The 23,152-nt window shown below is 61.7% G+C and overlaps 1 protein-coding gene across 3 annotated transcripts in view; it reads right to left on the bottom strand.

Annotated features, from left to right (window-relative positions):
- The window catches only part of Mllt1 (MLLT1 super elongation complex subunit), a 45,820-nt gene that overhangs the window by 7,733 nt on the left and 14,935 nt on the right, over positions 1–23,152 (bottom strand). For 2 of the 3 annotated variants that reach the window (XM_063228758.1, XM_063228759.1), the window contains 4 exons: positions 21,095–21,177; positions 6,523–6,666; positions 4,109–4,234; positions 904–1,455 (listed from right to left, as the gene is read on the bottom strand). In XM_063228758.1, the coding sequence (XP_063084828.1) occupies positions 904–1,455; positions 4,109–4,234; positions 6,523–6,666; positions 21,095–21,177 (905 nt within the window). The remainder of the gene's footprint in view (positions 1–903; positions 1,456–4,108; positions 4,235–6,522; positions 6,667–21,094; positions 21,178–23,152) is intronic. The other variant, XM_063228760.1, reaches the window with a different exon arrangement.

Here is a 23,152-nt window from a genome sequence, read left to right as displayed (position 1 = left end):
AGCTGCCACCTACGCTGCACTGCTGTGCCACCCCGGCAGCCCTGTGCTCAGGAGAGCTGGAAGCCCAGGAAGCTCCATGACCGGAGGCTTCGTCTCTGGGAACCACTTCACAGTGGAGAGCGCACAGGGGCCCCGGGGGCAAAGCCCTGTCCCGGGAGGAGAGGGAGGCCATGGGCAGCCTACGACGCCCTTTCATTTGAGCAGCGCTTCTCTGAATGCCAGGTGCCGGCAGAGCACCCAGGGACAGTGTCACCATCAGAACCCTAAAGGAGGTCTAGCTCTGAGGTCGAGAGCCTGGTGGTGGCCGTGCGGCTCAAGCTGCCCCTGTGCGTGGTCTTTTCAGCGCCACGACATGCTGCTCCAGGCTGGTGAGAGGTGACAGTGCCTCCACCTTCCCGGGAGGGAGCTACAAGTGGTCCAGTAGGCCCCTTTAAGTACTTGAACGGGCACAGTAGGACAAAGGCTCGCAGGGACAGCAGCTGGCAGAGGGTGTGAATTCCTCACCAGGCTGACCACGCAGTAGCCAGGAAGGGACACGTGCCTGCCTGGCCCTAAAGCTTCTGCCCAGGCCCAGTCCATCCAAGGAGAGCACAGCACGAGACCAGTGCTCTGCACCATAGCAGGCACCGGTGAGGCCTTGCCAGCCACTGACATGCCACCAAGATCCACCAATTATGGTCCACGCTGGGGTCATTCTCATGGGATAGGGTCGTTCTCAGGGAACAGGCCCCAGCGCCCTGATAGACGGGGAAACCGAGGCTCGGTGAGGGATGATAACTTGGCCAGAGCAACAGACAGCAGGAGCAGCCACCGTCAGGGCCCTGCCCCGCTCCTGCACCTGAATCTGGGCACACTCCTGCTGCCATCTGTCAGCCAGGGCCGCGGGGGGGACGCCGCTCTCACCTCAGACTTGAAGGAGGCCTCGTCCTCCGAGTTGGAGCCCTCCACTTCCAGGGCCTTCCGGGCCTCCCTGGACTCGCTCTCGGCCTTCACCTTCTCCACCCGGGCGGCACTCTTGTCCTTGGCTGGCTTCTTGTCCGGGAAGGAGGACGAGGTGCGGGGTGAGGTGCCGGGAGCGCCCCGGGACCCCTTCGAGCTGCTCTTCTTCTGCTTTTTGGCACTGGGCTTTGGCGAGTCCGCGGCAGCTGGCCGCTTGCTGGCCGCCTTGGGCAGGGCGGAGGGCTGGGGCGCCCCCTTGGGGGACGCGCCCTCCAGCTTGGCCTCCTTCAGGGCCGCCTTGGGCTCCTTGAACGCGGCCTTGGGCGGCGGGGCCTTGTCCTCCCTGGGCGGCCGGCCCTCCCCCAGCTTGCGCGCGGCGTCCTTGCAGCTCTTGGCCTGCTCGCGCTCCAGCTCCTTGGAAGAGCTCTTGCTCTCCGAGTCCTTGCGAGGCCGCTCGCGGTGCTCCTTGGTCACCTTGTGCGGCTTAGAGGCCTTGCTGCTCTCCTTGTTGGCGTCCTGCAACACATGTCGAGAGCGGGGGCCGAGAGGGACCGTCAGCGGGCATCGGGCAGGGCCCAGCTCCGCCACCCCCGGCCTCGAGCAAGCGAGATCCACCTGCAAGACACTCAGCTAAAGAGAAGCACGTGGGCACAGGGAACAAGGCAGGAGGCGGGGCACCAAGTGCAGCCAACCCTTCCAGCTCCAGAGAGAGGGTCAGCAGGCTGCGGTGATCCCGAGGGCTTCGGGAGCAGCGAGTCCCACACGAGAGCGCCCTGTGGCCACCATGCCCACGCCTGCTGCCGCCCACGGTCTAGGCGACAGGAAGCCCACCTGGCACAGGAGGTCTCTTCCCAGTGCCCACTGCCCAGCTCTTCACCAGGTCCAGGCACGCGCATTTGCTGGGTGCCTGCTGGGTTGCAGAGACCGCACATGGCACACAGCGCGAGGCCTTGAGAGCGGACCCCGCCTGAGAGGCTCTCCGGAAGCTCTGTGTGCTCTTGGTCACTGCAGGGAGCCCAGACTCGACGCATCATCAGGCCTGTGACAGGTGACACCCTGGCACTCCACTACCTCCAGCAGTGACGTAGCTGACCCAAGGGGCAAGAGAAAGTCCAGCTCAAGGGCTGAGGGCCCGGGCCAGCCCCTCGGCCCTCACCACACAGCCAGCACTCTCTGAGGCAGGAGCCCTGTCTTCCTAGTGTCACCCCGCACACCCTGGGGGACTGCAGGGGCTACTGGCAGCTTCCCAGCGGTCTCAGAGCTCTGAAGGTGCAGACCAGTGGCACCAGGTGGGCTCCTGTGAGCCGGCTAGGAGTGTCATGGAGGACAGAGGCGACGCGCTGAGTGGACAGGATGGCCAGATCAGCCCCCTGGCAGCAGGAAAGGCCTCTGGTCCCTGCTCTCAGAGCTACCTGAAGGACCCACACAGCCATCACCACACCTCTGATCTGCAGAATTTGCCATCAACTTAGAAACTCATGACCCACGGCAGGGTCAAGGAATTAGGGTTGGTCCCCCTGGATTGGGACAAGTACGGGTAACAGCGCATGTTCCGAGCCAGAACAGCTGGCCCGGCCACAGCACAAGCCAGAAAGTGACCCCCGGGGACGCAAGAGCAGAGGAGGCCACAAGGGACAGAAGGACAACAAACCCAGTGGCCTGGCTGGCGGCAGTTCCCAGAGTGCACAGGCCCCCTCTGGCTGAGACTCATGCCAGGTTCTGGAAAGCTGAAGACAGGCGAGGGTCGGGGGCTCTGTGCTCCCATGGCCACAAGATGCTCGGAACTGAGTTTCAGGAAAAACCAACCACACTGGACATCTGATGTTGACAGGGCCACAGGGGAGGCCCAGTGGCTCCAATAAGTAAGCAGGGCCGCCAGGGCGACCCCTGGGGCCTCCTCCCTGCTGCTAGCTCGGGCCACATGAAGCCACCAGTGACCGACCGTGTACACTGCAACAGCGTGGCTCTGCTTCGGTGGCCATGACTCTGCCAAGACGTTGACAGCCACTGGGCTCCCCAGGCGCGGCAGCAAAGGATCAACAGAGAGCTGGGGCCCAAAAACAAGGGAGAGCCTGCTCACAGGCCTGTGCCCACGGAGGGCACCTGTGGCGGGCAGGATGGGGCTTCCTGGAAAGCCACCTCCGGAGAAGCATCTCGGCAGGGCTCCCACAGCCACCTCCTGTGCGACACACTTAGTGATGCCACAGAGAGTCCCCAAGAGAGGCAGAGCAGGGCCAGAGGTGCCGCCTACAGCCCCAAGGCCTGGCACACACCAACAGCCCCCAGACAGGGCACTGGCAAAACACGAAGCCTCGCGATGCGGCCCTGTCGTGGGGAAAGCGGGGGCTTTCCTCCCAGAGCATCAGGTGGCCCTGTGGCGCCGCAGAAGGAACAGCAGCCCTTTCCCTTCCTATCTCGCACGTGCATCTGAAGAACTGTGCGTGGCTGGAAGGAAGACAGAAGATGCTCAGCAAGGGCCGCCCAGGCTCCAAGATACCGAGGCACCTGAGGATGTCCAAGACTGGCTGGCCTTCCGGAAGGAGCCAGAATGACCTCGGCCTTTCCGATCTTCAGCGCAGCTCCCAGGAAGACTAAGGCGGCCCAGGTGCCCAGCTCACAGCACCCCACAGGAAGTGAGCAAGAACGTACAGAAGAGCAGAGGACAGAAGCAGGGCCAACCACAGGATGACCAGCAGCTGCCTGGCGCCACACAGCACTGAGCCAAGCATGTGCACAGAGCGATGGCACCCCGGCTCAGCGGTGCAGTGCTGCCCCCAGAGCGTTCCAGGTCCTGGCTCAGCAAGACAAGTGTCAGGGAGGCCGTGTGCCTGCGCCGGGACAGCAGGTCAGGGGACGGAGAAGTCAGCAGCTGAGCCACCAAGAGACATCAGCTCAGGGCTGAGCGTCAAGGCCAGCAAGGGCTCGGCAGGAAGGAGGCCCGCGCGGGCCCAGCCTGAAGAGGAATGGGCAAAGAGCCTGCAGTCACACGCCCTACACCTGCCATCCTGGAGAAGGGGAAGGAGCGGTGAGGAGGAGCAGAGGGCTCAAGAAGCCAGATGCCAAGGAGCAGGGCCGGGTGGCAGGGCCAGCTCGGCAGAGGGGCGCCGGCTGGGATGGCACTGGGCCCTGCCACCGCACCGCCCGGAGACTGGGCCTCCACCTCACTAACCTTGGAGCCGTGGGACGGTTTGGTCTTCTTGGGGTCAGAGAAGGCAGAGAGTGGAATTGTGGGTAACATGGGGTAGTCGGGACTGGGCCTGGACACCGTTTCTGCTCCTTCGGGCATTACCATGACCTAGTGACAAAGAAGAGACAGAGGTTATCAGCGGGCAGGGGCAGGGCAGCTGCCGCCCAAGGCCGTGGGGCTTCTTGAAGCGAGGACAAGGGGAGCCTGAGCTCGGCCTTCCCGAAAGAATGGCAGGCATTTTCTCTCCGGGGGAGCTAGTGCTGAGAGAGAAGCGCGACGGGGAGCCCAGGCTCCCAGGATGGCTGGGCCCGGAGGCCAGGCGGCCTCCAGGACTGGGGCCTGGCAGAGACAGCACGGCCAAGACAACGGAGCAGCGCGCAGGCGGACCAGCTAAGAGGACAGCGGAGGCCGCAGGCGGGGCTGCGCACGAAGGCAGCAGACGGCGGACCCCAGAGGGCAGCCGCAAGGCGGACAGCAGCATCCGGGGCCGCAGCGCCAGGCGCGGCACCCTCCCTCCGTGTGCAGGCAGCTGAAGCTGACCCGAACAGAGCGCGAGTGTGAGGCCGAGGCCAAGACAGGACCGGGGCCACGGCGGAGCCCGCGGCGGAAGACCAGCAGCTGGGATGCCAGGAGAGGCACCTCGAGGGCCAAAGGCCGCTCCCGAGTGCTCCAGGCGCCGCCGAGGAGGGGCCGGCCGCCCGGGAAACAGCTGCCGGCCACAGCAGGTGCCTGAGCCGGAGCGCTCAGGGAGAGATCTGTGAACGCCCCGCTGCGCCTTCAGACGGCAGCGAGACAGGACAGAAACGTAGAAGGCACCACAGGAAAGAGGAAAAACCCCTCCGACAGGGAAGCAGTGGCAGCCCGGTGACCGTGAGGACCTGGGCTTTGTTGCCAAGCCAACCCTTTCATCTGAGGCCGCAGCTCCCAGCAGTCACGGTCACGGGACGCCAAGCCCGGGGCTGTCCTGCTGTGGGCGGGCCACAGAGCCTGTCCGCCCACAATGCTGGGACGCTGAGGCGTCCACTGAGGCCGCGTCCGGCCCAGCCCCGAGAATGACAGGGAGCACAGCCACACCAGGTCCTCCTGCCTCCAGGCTGGCGACGCCCTCTGCACTCCCGGCCTCCTCTTCCCCATGTGGCCCATCCTGCCCCGGAGCTGAGCGGCCCCTCGGGACCAGTGTGTCCTCCACAGGACGTTCGGCGCTGGGGGACAGGAGGGGCAGGTAGGTCCATTCCCTTGGCAGGTGCTGCTGCGAAGCCCTCTGCCCAAGGGGCTGAGAGACCACAGCCGCGGGGCCACTCAAAGCCACCAGATGCGGGTGGGGTGGGGTGGGGGGACAGATGGCCCTGTCCCTGGGATGCCCAGGGTCTGGGGCAGCCAGCCAGGAGCTACCTGAGAGCCCCCGCTCAGGGCCAGGCCGGTTCTCGGGTTAGCGTGTTGCTCCGCGGTCAGCACAGGGTGGCCAGAGAGCTCCTGATGCCAGTCAGCTTCTCTGGCAGCTGTGGCCAAGGGACAGAGCCCAGCAAACACCTCTGGCCAGGCCTGCATGCTGCCCCATCTGGTTTTACGTGTTTACATGATGCCCTTGGAGGCCCTGCTTCCGCCAGCCAGCAGCAGTGGAGTCGCCCGGGAATGCCAGCGGCTCCCACTCGAATGTGGCACTAGGCACACCCACAAGTGCCCTGGGAATGCCGTGGCCCAGGGCCGTAACCACCAAGGGGGCAGGCTGCAGGAGCAGCAGCCGCAGGACTCAGGCCACCCCGGGCTGGCTCCCTGGGAGACGCTGCCCCCAGCCCGAAGCAGCACACAAGCGCCCTGGGGAGGTGGGCGCCCCTCCAGCAACAGCTCATGTGTGCTATGTACCTCACACACAGCACGCACACTTATCACACATCTTACACAATCCACACTCACCTCATACACACACGCCTTCCACACACCTCACACATGCCACAGAAACACATACTCCACACAAACCCCATCACACCCCACACCACACCCCACATTCCACACACGGACACACCCTACATCCTCCAGATGCCACACACGTGCCCCATACCCAATACCAACAGCCCCACACCACCTGTCCCCAACACAGGGCACACACACACGTCCTCTGTACACCAGACACACACAGTGCTCCCCGCATACCCCAGGTCCCCGCACCCCTCGGCCTGTACTGCCTCCTCTCCGCCACCCTGCTTTGGGCACCACACCCAGAGCTCTGCTCAGTGCCCCACGCGCCCCATGGGCAGCCCACTGTGTGGCAGGCAGCGTGAGCCAGTCACCAGGGTCCCCAGGGGCCACAGCCAGCGACAGCCCCAATCCGGGCACACGGACGGCAGTCTCGTGTGGAGGTGGCTGGAGACAGCACACAGCATGCTGGGCGCACTCACCCCGCCAGCCATGAGCAGCTTGTAGCGGAACTCCGTGGTGGGGTTGTTGAAGGTGAGCTTCTCACAGCGCAGGTGGTTCACGGGCGGGTTGCCCTCCAGGTTCAGGAACAGGTCATAGGTGAAGCACACCTTCCTCGGCTCCTCCTGCGGCGAGGGAAACGGGGCCTGGCTCAGCGTGGCTGGGCCGGGACGGCAGGGATGGACCGCAGTGACCGCCCACTCGGCGCCCCCTCCGCTGCCCCTGGTTCCGGGTCCACACGCTTCTCCTGCCTTCTCTCATTCAAAATAAACGAACAATCAGCAGACTCCGCGAAGCGGCCCCAGGGCACCCAAACCACCAGCACAGCCCCACTGCCTGAGCCTGGCGCCTGCCGCCCTCGGCAGCACTCGGCAGCTGGGCAAACAGGGAAACTGAGGCTCTGAGACACGTGTCTCTGGGGAGTCATGCAAAGCCTCAGTCTCAGCACCGTAGCTCCCTGCCTCTGCCCAGACCGCAGGGGACAGAGGCTCCACAGGGCCAGGAGAATTCCAGGACAGAAGTCTCTGCAACAAACGCTGCGGAGCCACGGGAGAGTCCTGCCTCACGTCACGTGCAGCAAGTTCCTCACACAGACCCGAGGTCTAAAACCCGGCTGAAGGCCTCAAACTCTCCCAACAAATCCACAAACTCATCACTGGGGTTCAGCAGATATTCCCATGTGAGACACCAAAGGCACAGGCAGCAGAAGAAAACACATCAACCGCACCAAAATTACAAGTGCTGTAAGGACACTTGCCAAGGTCCTGGTAAGGACAAAAAGACAACCCCTTGGAATCACTGGTCTCCTAACACGTAACAGGTAAAAAAAACTTTTTAAAAGCTCAAGAGTACAAAAATAAAACCATTAAAAAACAGATGAAGGACTTAAATCTACACACACACACACACACACACACGTGTGGCTTGTGTCTGGATGTCCCCTGAAAGCGTCTTGCGGTCACAGGCAGGGCTTTTTCGAGGTGGCTGGACCCAGAGTGTGTGATGCTGGGGTTCAGGACGTGCGATCACCGCGTCAATCCACCACCAGCCTGGCACAGCTCTGGGTGTCAGTGCTGCCAGCCCCTAAAGGCAGGGGCTCAGCTGGAGTGAAAGGGCTGCAGTGCTGCCCGCTGCCTGCCTGCCCTGTGACACCCCCTGCCACCCTGTCTTCGAGCCGGCTGTGGACTGAAACCTCCACAAACTGTGAGCTAAAGAACCTCCCCCCCGTTAGCTTCGGGTGTGGGGTATTTTGTCTCAGCAATCAGGAACGTAACCAAGCCACACACGTGCGTGCGAGAAACTGGGGCTGCGGCACGGCAGCTGCTCTGGAAGACTGGCAGGTCCTCCAAGTGCCAGCCAGGCAGTGACCGCACGATGCTGGTGGAGAGAGCCTGAGTGGTGCTCGCAGAGCCCCGTCCACACGGGATCACTCACAGCGTCGCAGGTGGGCCAGCCCTGGGCCGGGCAGCAGGAAGGAGGGACTCACCGCAGCCCCCCTCACTGGGGGCCCCCCCTGGGCCTACAAGGCTGCGTGGCACAGACACAGGCACACTGGGTGGCCCTGGGCAATGCGGGGCTCGGAAGCTGGACACCGAAGGACCCGCCTGGTGTGGCCCACTGCCGGGCCAGGTCCCGGACCAGACCGTGGGTCCTTGGGTGCTGGGGCTGGGAAGGCAGACAGAAAGCGGCTGCTCACAGGGACCAGGTGTTCCTGGGGATGACAGAAGTACCCTGGCATCAAAACGTGACTAAATTATAAACATATTCTAACCCAGCACCTGCATACTGTAAAAGGGTGAGGCGGGTAGTGCACCTGCCTGGCAGGTGTGAGACCCTGGGCTCCATCCCCAGCAGAGCACAAAAACAACAGTCATAGCGGCTGGATGTTTCGGTATGTAAATACAGCCAGGCCTGGGGATTCAGCCTGGTGGCTCAAGCACTTGGCCGGGAAGCGCAAGGTCGTGGGTTCGGTGTGATACCCTGAGAGAGGAGAGAACCGGGGCAGAGGGGCCGTCCACCAGCTCAGGAGGTGGCGTGGACAGGGCAGCTCCCAGCCTGCTGCCCACAGACTCTGTCCACTCTCCCCAGGTGGCCTGAGCTCCTGGCGGGGGCACTCAAAGTCCCGTCCCGGTGGGACTCAGGGCAGAGGCAGATCCGCTACTGGCTCTGTGTAAGGTCTGGGGACGAGGACGTGAGAGCAACAGCTCAGCTCACACGTGTGACCCAGGAGGGATGGCGCTACAGACCGCATCATGGCAGAATCCCGGTGGGCTGGGGGTGGGGGGGGACGGGACAGGCGAGTTGGCCTCTCACAGCACTGCCCAGCAGCATGGCTGCTTCCTGAGCCCAGGGTGGGATCAAGATGGGCTGACGGCACGTGGGAAATCGTCCCTCGTCCCAGGCGCGCAGTCTACTCTGGTTAAGGAGGGCTTTCCTGCCCAGAACCACGAGTCCTGGGAGGAGGCTCGTGGCTGTCTCCCTCCTGCTCAGCAGAGGGGAGGCGGGAGCTGACAAGAGGCCCTCCAACCTCTTGTCCCCATGCCCAGCTTCATATACCTGCTGTGGGCAGTGGTATGTGACCTCTGAGACCCCGACATGGCTCACTCCTTCCTTCCCCTCCACACCCCAGCCCTAATCAAGACCCTTGTCCCAGGAGGTGTGGGACACACTGCAGGAGCTGACAGAGCCAGTGCAGGAAGGGGTGGGTGTCACGGGAGGGCCCGGGAGGCTGCACCAGGCTGGGGGAAGGGGGGGGGCCTCCAAGGTGGACCAGCAGGGGCCGCCTGTCCTGGTGGGGGCAGGGCAGTACCACACCTGGGAGCCCACACGTCCTGTGCGGCTGGGCTCGGGGAGGGCAGGGGACACGGCTGGTGCCCGGGAAGGAACAGGCCTTGCTCCCTGGAGGTGTCCCAGGGCAGCGCGTGTGCGCGGTGTCACAGTCTGTTCTGCCCTGCCACCCTCTGGCCTGTGCACGAGACATGGCTGGAGATGAGGGCGGCTGCAGGAGGCAGACAGGGCACAAGTGCCCTGCTCCCACCAGGAACCAAACATAGCCGGGAAACAGCTGAGGGCACAGAGGTGCCCTGAGGGCCGCTCCAGGGCAGCAGTGAGGCAGAAGGTCGGGGAGGATGTGGCAGCTGTGCAGCCCTGGAGTCTGTGACAGGGTGTGAACCACCTGCTCAGCCAGTGTCGCAGACACAGGACACCAGCCACACTTGTCCTCCAGGAAGCCCAGCACCTGGACTGGGAGCTCGGAGGAGGCGCTGAATGCCAAGGGGGCAGAAGCTCCATCCGGGGACAGACACCACATCAGTAGGATGAGGGACGGAGTAGGGGGGACACAGGAGGGGGACAGGGTTTCCTCAACAAAGGAACCGTGCCGGGAAAGTGGGGGGTGGGTGGGGGGAGGGCGGCGGGGGCTCTACAGTGAAAGACAGAGACCTACAATCCCGAGGAGTCCTTGACTCAAACCGGAGAACCAAGATTTTAAATGCTGACTTCGTGGGGATTATCAATCACCAACCAGCGCCACAACGATCACAGGCCCAGAGAAGGGCTGACGGGGCTGGCACTGTGTGACCGGGTCATTCATCCCCAACAGTCACAGGGCTGCAGCGCCTGCAGCGGCGATTGAGAGGGAGGAAGGGCGCAGGCAGGACAGCGCCCTCGGCCACCGGCCACCGCCACGTGAGCCCCGGCGGAGACAGCAGGCCCGGGCCTGAGCACTCACGGCAGGGCAGAGGCAGGGCGGCCCGCCTCCCGGGGCCTCGGGGGTCTCGTCCTTTCTGGCTCCCTGGAACGGGTGCAGCGGGACCAGTAGCAAGGGCTGAGCGCAGGCCAGGCGCACCGGGCAAGCTGCCTGGTCTGGGCGTGTTCTCCGCACGCTGACAGAGGTCAAAGTGACTGGGTCTGCTCCAGACCCTGGCGCCCAGCGCAGCAACTCCAGCAGGGTCACAGGGCCCTCCCTGGGGTGCAGCCTTCTGCAGGATGGCCAACACCCCGCCAGCACCCCGCCCCCACTCTAAGCCGTGGCAGCACCTGCTGGACTCACCACTCTCTGACCCAGTCACGAGCAGCCACCCACTCTCTGAGCCTCAGGCTGCAAGCCACGTCTCCACAGCAGCTGGCCAGGATGCTGCCAAACTGGACGGCCCGGTGCCGGTGCCTGAGACACCACAGCACCCGGCCTCAGTCCTGGAGGCCAAGCCTAGAGTCCGGGCCACGTAGCAGGCAGGTCTCAGGGGCCCAGGGCAGGCCATCAAGGCAAAGCCCATGGCCCATGGCTGGCTGATCACACCCAGGGTCCCGAAGCTGCCATTACTCTGAGCCGATCCACACACGGCCTCTTCTCAGGCCAGGGCCGGCCCTGGGCGTGTCCAGGCCAGGAGGGCTCCCGGGCACCTCCGCCTGTTCACATGCACCCCACAAGAGGTTCACAGAGGACTCAAAATCCTGCTAAACCCAAGCGTGGCAGTGGCCCAGTGTAAGAAACTCCAGGGCAATGAGACCACAGGGCTGCAACCACCACCACCACCGTGTCTCAACCCCGGGTGTGTCAGGTGGGGGTCAGAGAGAGCAAGGGAAGGGAGTGTGCGCACGGACCGGCCCCCACGGTGAGCGCGGTCGCTGCCGTCACAAACACACTGACCCCGAAGGGCTAAGTGACCAACAGCAACAGCAATACACGGGCCTTGTTCCAATCCTGATGGAAACAAGTTATTTTAAGGAACTGCCCGGCATGGTGGCGCGTCTGTAATCCCAGCACTGGGAGGCGGAGGCAGCCTGGGCTCCACAGTGAGTTCAAGGCCAGCGTGAACTACACAGAGACCCTGCCTCAAAAAACCTAAAGAAGTAAACATGGGTACAGCTCAGCAGCAGGATGTGGTCTTGGCACACGGAAAGCCCTGGGTTCCACCCAGGAACCAACACACACACACACACACATACACACACACACTGGGTACACAACCCTAAGAATTATCCACTTCATTCCTAGGTAAGCCGATTTTGTGGTTACGTTTTTAAGCAGTCTTTTCTCTTACAACACATCTTAAAGTATCTGCAGATGGCCCTGGCCCCGCCATCCCGCAGCCCTGAGTTTAGTCCGGTACCCGTGTCCTGCGAGCCTCTGCCTGGTACAGGAGGCAGCCATGTGGGCCAGGGCTGTCACAGAGCCCGGGCTGTGCGGGGCCCTCTGCCCAATGTTTGGGGGGAGGGGTCCCCTTAAGCCTCCAGGCACGGGCCCAGCTCCCTGTTCCGCCACAGGCTCACGCAGCGCCTGGTATCGCCCTGGGACGGGTCTCTGCTCCCGCCTTCCTGCGGCTGAGGTTGCGGTGAAGGCCAGACACAGCCGCCCCTGCCCTCGCAGCCGCGCCTGAGGGCCCGGCCTTCCTCTGAACCAAGTTCACCTGCCCTGGCTCTCCGGCTTCAGCCTCTGCCCTGGGTGAACTGGAGCAGGGCCACTGTGACCACAGAAAGAGGGAAGGCCTGGCTGTCCAGTGAGGAAGCAGTGCAAGAAACAGGCAGCGGTGTCCAGGAACAGATGCCCCCAAACCTGCAGTCTCGGGCCCGGCCGCGCTCCACCCAAACCAGCCACAGGCACTTCCGCAATGCCGAGACTCCCGGACTCGGGCCTCCCGGCCGGGAGACCAGCAGAGCCTGCCGCAAGCCCAGACGGCTGGGAGGGCACAGGGCGGCTGGCCTTGGCACTCCAAGGAAACCGCTGGGGATGGGACCCAGGTCCTCGCAAGCACACGCATCGCCTTTCCAATCAGAAGAAAACCTTTTTCCAAATCCATTGTATTTCAAGAAGAAAAGGGCCAGGGATTCGGCTCAGCAGCACAAGCACCTGCCTGCCAAGCACAAGGTCATGAGTTCGATCCCTGATACAATTAAAAAAAAAAAAAAAACCCTAAATATTTTAAAACACTCTATCAGGAGGCAGCAATGCTGCACACAGTGTGGGGTCACCCCAAATCACTCACCGGGCACAGGACACCGGCATTCCGTTGTCCAGACAACACCTGCACAAGTCTTTCCGAGTCAGCAGTAGTGTAAGCAGCTTACCTGTCTTTTATACATATGCATCAAACACATATACTTGTGTTTTCTTTTGTTTGCACGTGTCTGATTTATTTCACTGAGTGTGTTCTCAAGTGCACCCACTCACCGATAGCAGTGTCCTGTTTATCCTTCTTTACGGCTGAGTAGTACTCTGCTGTATAGAAATACATCTTTTTTATCCATTCTTCAGTTGATGGGCAACTAGGTTGTTTCCCAGATCTGGCTATTACAAACTATGCTGTTATAAACATAGGTGCACATACATCACTGTGGCATGATAAAAAAGGCTTTTTAAAAGCCTTAAGACTAACACTACAATGTGGACTGAAAATTGGGCTTTGGAGTCCAATCTGAAGGACAGCATCTCTGCTACTGACCATACAGCCCTGTACCTCTCTGAGGAAATCAACTGAGAGGAGAAAGACGACAGGTGCATGCAGGATGACCACTGCCCTCTATGTGGGGCGCTCTAAGAACTCAATTGCCCCCACCAGAGGCCTGAGACAGGCAGGAATGGGGTCGGTCCTTGTCTGAAACCGTGACCTCCACTGCCAAGTGCTCAGCTCTGCAGGCACTGGAAAAACGGGTGGTCACAGAGCAGGACAAAGGGACAGGCTGGAGCCACACTGTAACCCCAGACTGCGGGACTCCGAGCAGGGATTTCGCCTGCTTGATCCGTAGCTTTTCCCTGCAAAGCAGAAGGAAACACAGGAGCCTGCCTCCCACGCAAGTGTGGGACACATGAAGAGACCGGCATCGTGGCACCCTGCGTGGACCACAGGCCAGCAGCATCAAATACCACTGCACGGGCGGAAGGGCAGGCAGCCTGGCAAGAAGCCCGCTGGGGAACAGTCACACTCGGGCTCTGGTCAGTGCCTCTATCAGGACCCTAACTGCCGGATCCCTCCCTGGTCGGACACTGAAGGTGGAGGAAGTGGCCTGTGGTGCGTGCCCCAGCGTGTGGGAAACACAAGCTAGCAGCCTGCACCTGCGCCTGAGGAGAGGAGGCCCAGCACGGGTCCCGAAAGCCACCAACAGCCACAGGGCCAGGCCAAGTAGTCCCCAACCTCACTGCGTGCCTTCCTGTGAGAAGCTGTCCTGCCCGTGCACAGGATGGTGGCAAGACAGAGACCCACGTGATGCACAACCAGGACACAGCCTGCACAGGTGTCCCCACACCGGCCTGACCCACTAGGCGAGGGGCTCCCGATGGCTGGCTCCTCTCTGCAGGCCCGGGAGGGGCAAGGTGGTGTCAGGTGCAGGCCTGGTAAGGCCCGGGGAGCACGCTGAGTGCTCTCTGCTCCAGGCCATCCTTCCCGCCCTTCCCAGGGGGCCCAGAGCGGGGCAGTGGTGGGGACAGCTGTGCCTGCATGCGTCTACCAGATGGGCTGCACCAGCACCTCGGGGACCCTGGTGGCTGCTTTTCACACCGGGCCGGGGTTCCAGTCCTGTCGTGCTGCGCTCTGGGTGTCAGCGGCGTCCTCCTGAGTCCTCAAGCCTCCCCGGGCCCACGCAGGGGGGCCTTCAGCACATGCGTGCGACACCCCTGACACTGCCTCTGTCCCCCGCACAGTGCCCCCTTCTCTGGTTTCCTCTGCAACCCGCTGGCAAGGCCTGCGTGCAGCTGTGCCTGAGATCTCGGGGGCTCACAGCGGGGCGCCTATCCCCAACTCTGCACAACCCCACAGTCGGGCTTGGGCTGGAGAAGGGAGTGCAGGGGCCACCATGCTGGCCGATCTGGGGCAGTGGAGGGTGAGGGGGCACAGGAAATGGGCACACTTGGCTTCCCACTGACCCTCCCACAGGACCAGTTTAAATCAAGGGGAAGATGGCTCAGCACCTGCGGCCACTCCCACTTCAGAGCACGTGGAGAGGGTGTGCAGCATCTCCGGCCAGGACATCCGTGTCTCCGGCCCTGCATAAGCCTCCAGAAGTGTTCCGCTGCCCACTGTGTGCCCTCGGAAGCTGTGATGACCGAAGAAAGCCAGGTGCGGCCCTCGAGGTCAGGCCTCACTGCCCCGGAGCACCAAGAGCCGCATGACCAAGACGGAGCTCCTCACTCCTCCATCTTGAAACACTGAACCCGGACCCCTCTTCAATGCCTTCTGTTCCCAAACGCACCCCTCGCAGGATGGTGCACGGTCAGGGAGACCAGGCTGCGGGGAAGGAATCCAAGGACGGGGCGGGAAGGGCTCCTCACCAGTGCTGACGGTGCCACACAGCACCGGTGACGCCCACAGCAGTGCTCGGAGCGCCTTGGGGCTGGTGCGGCCCACGCCCCATGTCCGGGACCCCGCGTGGCCTCTGCGGCTGGGGGCTGCCTCTCCTCTCCTTTCAGCTGCCTGAGCACTCAGAGCCAGACACGAGGGGCCGAGTGTCCCCACTTCCATTTGGCAAAGGGCACATTCAATCTAAGAGGTTTCCGACACAGTGAAGCCCGGCCCCCGACCCTGGCTGACAGCTCGGGACAAAGGGAACTGGACGGAAGCCCTGGCCTGCACAGGGCGCCCGTGAGCTCAGGAGAGGTGAATGGTAGGCTGCAGTGCCGCAGGAGAGAGGGGCCGCAGGTCGGAGGCAGTGACCAGGTCCCTGCACCCTATTCCCCCAAGCCCAACTGCACGCCAGTGAAGCCAAAGCCTTGGGCCCAGAGCTCCTGGTCAGCCCTGGAAACCCCACAGGACACCAGGGCCTCCCCTGCCCTCTAACACAAGCGCTTCTGCCCGGAAGGTGCTGGACTCTTCTGGGAAAGACCAAGCCACATCTGCTCTCGGAGGTGACTGATCTGCTACTGACAGGTGCAGGACAGTGGTCTCATCAGAGACTCTGCAGCCCCACACAGGCAGAGGGGCTGTTAGGGTGCAGTCTAAGCCGCCCCTGAGCTCTCCCGTGCTCAGGGCCGGGGCCTCGGGAGGGCGCCCAGCTCTCCCCTGTGTCTTCTGCTTCCCGGCTGCCAGCAGGTGAGTGCCGTCCCCCTGTGTCCCCCTCCCTGGACCAGCTGACCACAGAATGGACTTGTGGGCCTAGGTGAACCTCTCCTCCTCTAAGCTGCGGGTCTCCTGTTTTACCCCAACAGGAAACCGACCAAGATAAGGCCCTAAGAGCACAGAAGGACCACGCGCAGTTCCTGCTGCCGCAGCTCACTCCTGGGTGCCCACCCTTCCCCTGGAAGCTGCCCAGTGCTGCACCCGCTGGCCCTCTACTGGCTCCGCACCCCCTCATCTCCTGAGACCCTCTGCTCACCCGCTGGGGTACCTGGCGACCAGCTCCTCACCGTGACAGGCCGTGAGTCCACGAGAGACGGGGCCATGACCTCTTGGGTCCTCCCCAGGCCGGAGACCCAGGGCAGAAAAATCAAAAAGCACTTAAGTGAGGAACTGAGGAAAAACAGGTCCTTATGGATTGAGGCTTGTTAGAACCAGGCACGCCACATGCCTGCAATCCCAGCTACTTCCACGGTCAAGGCCTCAGAGCAAAATCACAAGTTCGAGCCAGGCTCAGAAAACTTAGCGAGAGCCGGTCTCAAAAGTAAAGGGAGTCAGGGCCTGGCTAAGTGGGCGGGCCCTGGGTTCCATGCCCGGCGCCGGGCCGGGGCGGGGAGCGGCGCATCCAACATTCCCGGAGCTCGGATGGATCTCAGGCCTGTTTGCCAAGTGAGAAAAGCCACACATGCAGGGTTGCATGTCCCCAACTCTACTGACACAGTAGACCGCACAGGGCAAAGCCGTGGGGACCGAAACCAGATGAGAGGCTCCACGGAGCCGGGTGCAGGGGGGCTGACGTCAGAAGCACGGCACAAGGGCACATGGGGCTTTTTTTCTTTTTGAAACAGGGTCTCACTGTGAGGTTCAGGCTGGCCTTGGGCTCACTTTGCAGCCCAGGCTGGCCTGGAACTTGCACCGATCCTCCTGCCTCAGCCTCCCGAGTGCTGGGAGTCCAGGAGTGCATCACCATGCTTGGCCTATGGATTTCGCAATTGAAAAGCTGCCTGCTGCTGCAGTTCGGTCGTGAACCCAAATAGCCGGGGGTCTACAGGCATCTGTGCACACACACAGAGGAGCGAACGCTCAGAACTGCCGCGCTGCAGCTCGCGCGCTTGGACCCGCCGTGCTTTGCACAGCGTACTCAGGGCTGCACTTTCCCTTCTGTGCTGGTTTTGGTTCTGGCGACCTGGCTGTGTGAGATGGTCTCTAACGCCAGGCGTGGTGCGCACCTCTGATCCCGGCACCAGAAGCCCAAGACAGGAGGATCACGGGGTCCAGCCCAGCATGGCTTCTTAGCACCTCAGTGAGACTGTAAACAGCTGGGCTCAAAAGGTAGCTCAGTGCAAAGCCCAAGTCCAATCTCCAGTACCACACACACACACACACACACACACACACACACACACACTCGCACACCCCTAAGCTGCTCCCAGCCCTCTGAAGGCCAGGGCTGCACTGTGCCTGAGAAGATGCCATGTGTGTGCGCGTGCGTGCGCGGAGCTGAGCGTCACGCTGGTGAGACTCAGGGCAACGACAGCCCTGTACAGGGCGGGCAGTACCAGCAGAACGTACTGGAGCAGGGACGCGAGGCTGAGCCCGCAGGCCGGCGGGAGCCTGGCCCTGTGTTCCCAGGCGGCCAGGATCTGCTGACTCCGTGTCTGCCCGATACGGGGCTGACTATGGGCACACCTCGGGAGAATCAGTCCAGTGAAGTGCTAGCTGAGCGGCTCCAGTCTGAAGCCTGAGCTGGCTCTGCTGGGTTCAGTGCATCCTGCATGCTGGCGTTTTGGCTTAGAAATGCTCCTTGCTAACACCTGTACAAAGATCCCCAAACCCAAACGCAACAGAACTCCAAAGCCTACAAAGCTGCTGATCCTCAACCTGCACAAGCGCCTGCTAGAGCTGGGGGAACCTCAAAAAGATGACGGCCAGAAATGAAGTCGCCAGATACACAAGGGTTGGTGTTGCATGATCCGTGGATCAGAAAAGCCCACCCCAGCAAACCCTCAGAGCAGAGAGCAGACGAGAGGATGGTGGAAGGGAGCGGGGGAGACAGGGCAGGGAGAGGCCGGCTGCCCTCCCCGGTGGTGAAAACCTCTGAGCCAGGGGAGGTGGCAACCACACAACGCCGTCACGTGCTACGCGCCACGCGCACAGTACTCCGAGACGGTTACGCTACTTGCTGCAGGGCAGCAGCAAACAGAACACTGAGCGGGCACCCAGACGGGGAGGTGGACTTATTCACATTAGCGGGCACTAATCGGGAGGGTTCCCACGGCAGCAGGCCCCGATCTCGGGTGTCTCGGGCTTACACGGGGTGAGCAAGCAGGAAGCACAGGGCAGGAGGGCCGTCAGCTGGGGACTGGGGCTTACAACACGCATCCCAGTGAGCAGCTGCGCACAGTGACCAGTTGTTTCTAAGAAACGAAAGTGACAGGAACTGTAACCACAACTATTACCGGGAACTACCAGACTGAGGCTGGGGGCATCTCCTGCTGCAGCCCAGCCGGCCCTCAGTGCGGAACGCTTCTCCGCAGAGCACAGCACCACCGTCGTGGCCAGACCCCGCACTCCAGCCTCTAGGATCTGGAACGTCCTCCCACCACACCACACGCAGCCTCCCTAAGTGCTGGTACCCAGCACCACCCAGGTCCGTGTCCTTCCTCCTACAGACACAGCCACATTCCGGGGCAAGGGCTCGGTTTAAACAGAACGCCTGCGCCTGCCAGGTGTCGCGCACTCTCTGGCTGCGGACACCTCCCCTCCCCGTGGAAGCCAGCCCACTTCCTGCTGTCTCCGGAGCGCCCACCTGCTTCAGCCTTTCTCCTGTGCCCCCCCCAGATCAGAAGCGCCAAGCCCACCCACGGAGGCAGCAGCACACACCTTTGACCCAGCTACTCGGGAGGCCGAGGCAGAGCACTGCAAGCTCCGGACCAGCCTGCGTAACGTAGCAAGACCGGTCTGAGAACGAAATAAACAGGGTGAAGAGGCAGCTCAGTGGACTCTGGGTCACAGCAGCACCCCTGGATTCAAGCAGCATTACTGCAACACCAGCGACAGCAGCACTGGGCACAGGCTCCACACACCACCGCACTCTCGCCCTCCCACGCAGCCCCACCTGGTGGACAGAGGCACCAAGGCCCGGAGACCAGGTGACCCATCAGGGCATCTGAAGCGGTGTGTCCACCTGCAGCCGGTGCCCCCGGCAGCCCTCCCGACCCCCAGGGAGGTCACAGACCTGGGGTCCCCGCCCCCTAGCCTCCGCTCCTTCCCCTCTCCCACCTTGACACTTCTGGAGTTTTTACACAGATCATCAGATGTACAGTAACAGTGCCGGCTTTCCTTCTCACTCAGACTACAGTTAATTTTCATAGACATCTTATTTACACTATGCTGCATTTTCCCAATGAAATCTGTAAAATGCTTCAGGGCAGAAGCCGTGCCCAGGGAGACACCGTGCACCCCGCTCAGGCGGCTCCCCGGGGTGGGCACCAGGAAATGAGCCACAGGCAGCGTCCCACACACGCTGCAGACTGCCGCGCAGACCCATCCACAGGCCGGGTGCCAGATGGCCGTCCGTCCTCAGTGCCTCCTGTGAGATTGTTTTTCCAAGTACGCGTTTGCAGTAGGTAATGATGCGATTCCTCTGGGGCTGCCAAGGACACCTTCAGTCCCCTCCCCACCCTGCTTCCATCTCTCGGCCTCTGCCATTTGTGAACAGCCCCCTATTTCCGATTACCTATCCTTTACTTCCCCTGTACTCATCTAATATGTCCGAGCATAAGAGTCCGCTGCTTGGGGAAACCCCAGGGCGGGGAGGAACGGGCGCTCCATAGGGTTCCAGGGCAAACCTGCAGGGACTCCAACCCTGCCCCGCCCGACACAGGAGGGGGTTCCTGCACAACAGACAGGGCTTGTGCAAAGCACCCTGGCCCAAAGCCACACGCCCCAGGACTGCCTGAGGCAGAGGAGCAGTGAGCCATGCATGTGGCCCCCAGAAGGTACCAGGGGAAAGTCTGGGGACCCCTGAATGAAAATGGGGTCCCAACCAACATGCAAGCTCATGACCCACACCCCAAATAAAGCCCCACACGAGGGAGGATGCAGAACCTGGCAAGAACAGTTCCACAGCCAAAGGGCTACCTCATCTGGTCCCTCCCCTCAGGGTCAGGTGGGAGCCCCTAAGACCCTCAGGTCTGGATAGAAGGCCAAAGGCAGCAGTGCGCAGGTGTGGCTGAGCTGAACAGGAGACCCTAGGGCTCCAGTCCCCTTTCGGGGTGGCTTCCAGGTGCCTCGAGAGGCCCCGTGACCAGCCGGGGAGAGTGCAGTCTCGCCTCATGGAGATGCCCACGGACGCAGACAGTGGCTCAGCCTGTCTGCGGCACTCACACAGGAGAAAACACAGGAACGGGGCTGGCCACGGCCTCACTGGACCACCAATCATGTTGAGGGCATCTGGCAAGCGGGGGCCCGACCCAGGCTCAGAATTAGGGCGCTGCTGGATCTGTGTCCTGCGGCCGGTGCATGCCTTGCAGGGAGATGCAGTGGGGCCCAGACAGCCAGCTACAGACTGGGCTGGGGCCCTGCGCTGCCAGTAGCAGTGGGCGTGCAAGGGGGCTGTGGTCCACAGGGCACAAACACAAGTGACATTTGGCTCATCACCAAGAACCCAGATAGCCACGCGGGTCCATCCGCTCTCCCAGCACAGCTTGGACTTGTCTGTCCCCACCAGCAGCGGGCTCTAGCACAGCTGCAGCCATGCACACACTCCGGGGCGGAGCAGGTGTCCCAGCTGAGGGGCAAACACCGACACCCGCCTCGGGGAAAAGATCTAGGAAGGACTCCCCGCCCTGCTGGGGTCACGGTCCAAGCTCGGCAGGGACCCTGTGGGCAGGGAATGCTCTAGGAACCAGCATCCCCCAGTGGTGCTGTGTGGCCTGCTGCTGGCCCCGGTGGGAGGAAAAGGTCCGAATGCACGGGTCACGGCTCACGGGCTGGTGGGACCCCAAATGGCTCCACAGCCACCAAGACCCTTCCACTGACTCTGCCCGGGGAGAGTTTAACCAGCCACCGTGCTATGGCCCTGCCCCCGCCGAGGCAGGAAAGGACTCAGCAGGCAGATGCACACGATCCCTGGGTGGTGAGGGTGGGGCACACTGTCCCTGGTGTCACGCTCACCTGTCACAGGACCTACCTACCCCACAGGGCCAAGAGCCAGGGCGCCCTGACCCGAGGAGTCCCTGTAGCCCAGCGGCTCCGGCCCAGGGCCGCTGGTCCCAGGTCGAGACCTCCGAGCCCAGAATGCCCCAGCATGACTGAGCGTCTGTGAGCAGCTCTCCAGGACTCAACCTGGAGCTGGGCGGAAGGCAGGGCCGAGACGCACACAGCTCCTGGGGAAGGCGGCCACCACCGTGCCCAGAGCTCCCGAGTGACAGGGCCATCTGCCTCATGGTCCGGGTCCGGCCAGCTAGGAAGAAAGGATTCTTACAGTGACCTGCGCAGCTCCTACCTTGTTTTTGAAGTAGACCTCAATGGGCATGATGAAGCCAGCGTAACCCGACTCCTCCACTTTGTAGGGGGGCTCCTTGCACACTAAAAAGAAAGGGAAAACCATTGGTTAGCTTCGGGCCAGCTTCCTGTCCCTCCCAAGGCCATCTCCACCTCCTCCCTGGCTGCGCATGGTTCCAAGAGAAGGAAGAAGGTGCGGAGAGTCGGAGAGGCAGGCTGGGCAGGAGAAAGGCGAGTCAAGGGGCTGTCAGGAGGGGACAGCAGGCGGTATGAGCGGCCCCTGGGCACTTGCTCCTGCACAGGCTAGGAAGTTAGAGCCAGGCAAGGCCACTGAGTTGGGCCCTGGCCTGCTGGAGGACAGGGCTCCACAGTGACCACTCCCCGCACTGCGGGCTCCGCCCGGTCTCTGCACCCTGCTGGTCTCTGCACCCTGCTCCGTGCCGGTGGCAGGCCGTTGGAGTCGGGACTGCCCTCCCAGCCGCCCCTTCAGCACCTGACAGCAGCAGTCTGAAGCCAGCAGGGCGCAGGCCTATAATCTCAGCACCCTGGGAGGCTGAGGTAGTGCAATTCTGAGCTCCGCTGGAGCAACTAATAGAGACTTTGTTTCAAAACGAAAACTGTAAAGGGCCAGGGAACAGCTTAGTGCAAAGGCTCGGGTTCAATCTTCAGTACGGGGAAAACAAAACAAAACTGAAAGGAACACTACAAAGTACACATAAAATAATGTCCACAATCTCATCCAAAATAGCCTGTGCAGCTGGGCATAGTGGCACACGCCTGTCACCCCAGCACTCGGGAGGCTGAGGCAGGCAGGAGGATCGTTGCCAGTTCAAGACCAGCCTGGGCTACAAAGTGAGCTCAAGGCCTGAACCACATAGCGAGACCCTGTCTCAGAAAGACAAAAACAAATAGAAACAAAAACAACAACAACAAAAATAAACTGCACATTCCAACAAGTCTACTGCCATCCAGCAAATACCATAAAGACACTGTTCCCCTGAATTTAAGGGAAAAAAAAAATGAGAATTATAAACATCGAGTCCCTGTCTTCTGCTCCTTCATCTCCGGAGGCAACCACTATACTGCAAGTAAGGGGAAAATCCTGCCAACTGCTAAGGGTTCGGGAGCCCCACGTCCTCCAGGGCTGACTGACACAGGAAAGCCATGCGTTCACCACCCAAGGCAGGGGACACACCCGTCACCTCCAAAGCTTCCCTGGTCCTCTTGGCCCTAAGGACACTTACAGGGGTCCATCCACCCTCTTAGCTGCTGTTCGCTGGCACTGGCTACAGATGCACACTGCACGGACCTGGTCATCTCGCCTAAGTGACAGCTGTCCTCTGATACCCCTCCTCGCCCCTGGAAGCACCAGCCTGCTTTGTCTCCTGAGCTGGACCACTACAAATTCTACACTCAAAGGAGATCGTGCAGGGTATCATCTTTCTGTGTCTGACTTGCTTCACTTAATGTACCGTTACCCGTTAGAAACCTCTGTGTACACACAGCTGCACTATAGAACTTGCAGGAAACCAGTTAATGGAACACAGCAAAATATGACTCCTTGCACTAAAACCATATGATTTTCTTGAAGAGAAAGGACTTAAATAAGGCCTCATGGATCTTCTAAAGAAACTGGCTGGGCAGTCAATAGATGTGTGTGATCGGGGCATTCAAAGGCAAGGCTGGTCTCAGATGGCTGCAAGGGGGACTCTGGCACAAGGGGATGAGTGTCCTCAAAGTTCTGGCAGCTCTGAGCACATCCTCTCGCTGCTGGAGCCCCACGGACAACCCGGGCCCCTTCTAGCTTACTGCTGGGGGTTGTCACTCTCAAACTGAGGGAGGGGGAGCAGGCCTGTCTGCAGGACAGCGCAGGGACAGGCAGAGTCTGCAGCCTGGGGACAGCAGTACTACAGCTTGCCCCAAATCTCCTTTCCAGCCCGGCGCCTTCCTGCTCCGCCAGCAGCTTCCTGAAGAAGCCGCACCAGGACCACAGATAGAGCCCACCCCAAACAGACTGCAGACATACCCATAAATCTGCTGCCCGCTGCATACACAGCCA

This window comes from Cavia porcellus, unplaced genomic scaffold (assembly GCF_034190915.1).
Source record: "Cavia porcellus strain 051 isolate PalLab524CR breed Dunkin Hartley unplaced genomic scaffold, mCavPor4.1 scaffold_17, whole genome shotgun sequence".
NCBI lineage: Eukaryota > Metazoa > Chordata > Mammalia > Rodentia > Caviidae > Cavia > Cavia porcellus.
This window is presented reverse-complemented; position numbering and strand designations above follow the sequence as displayed.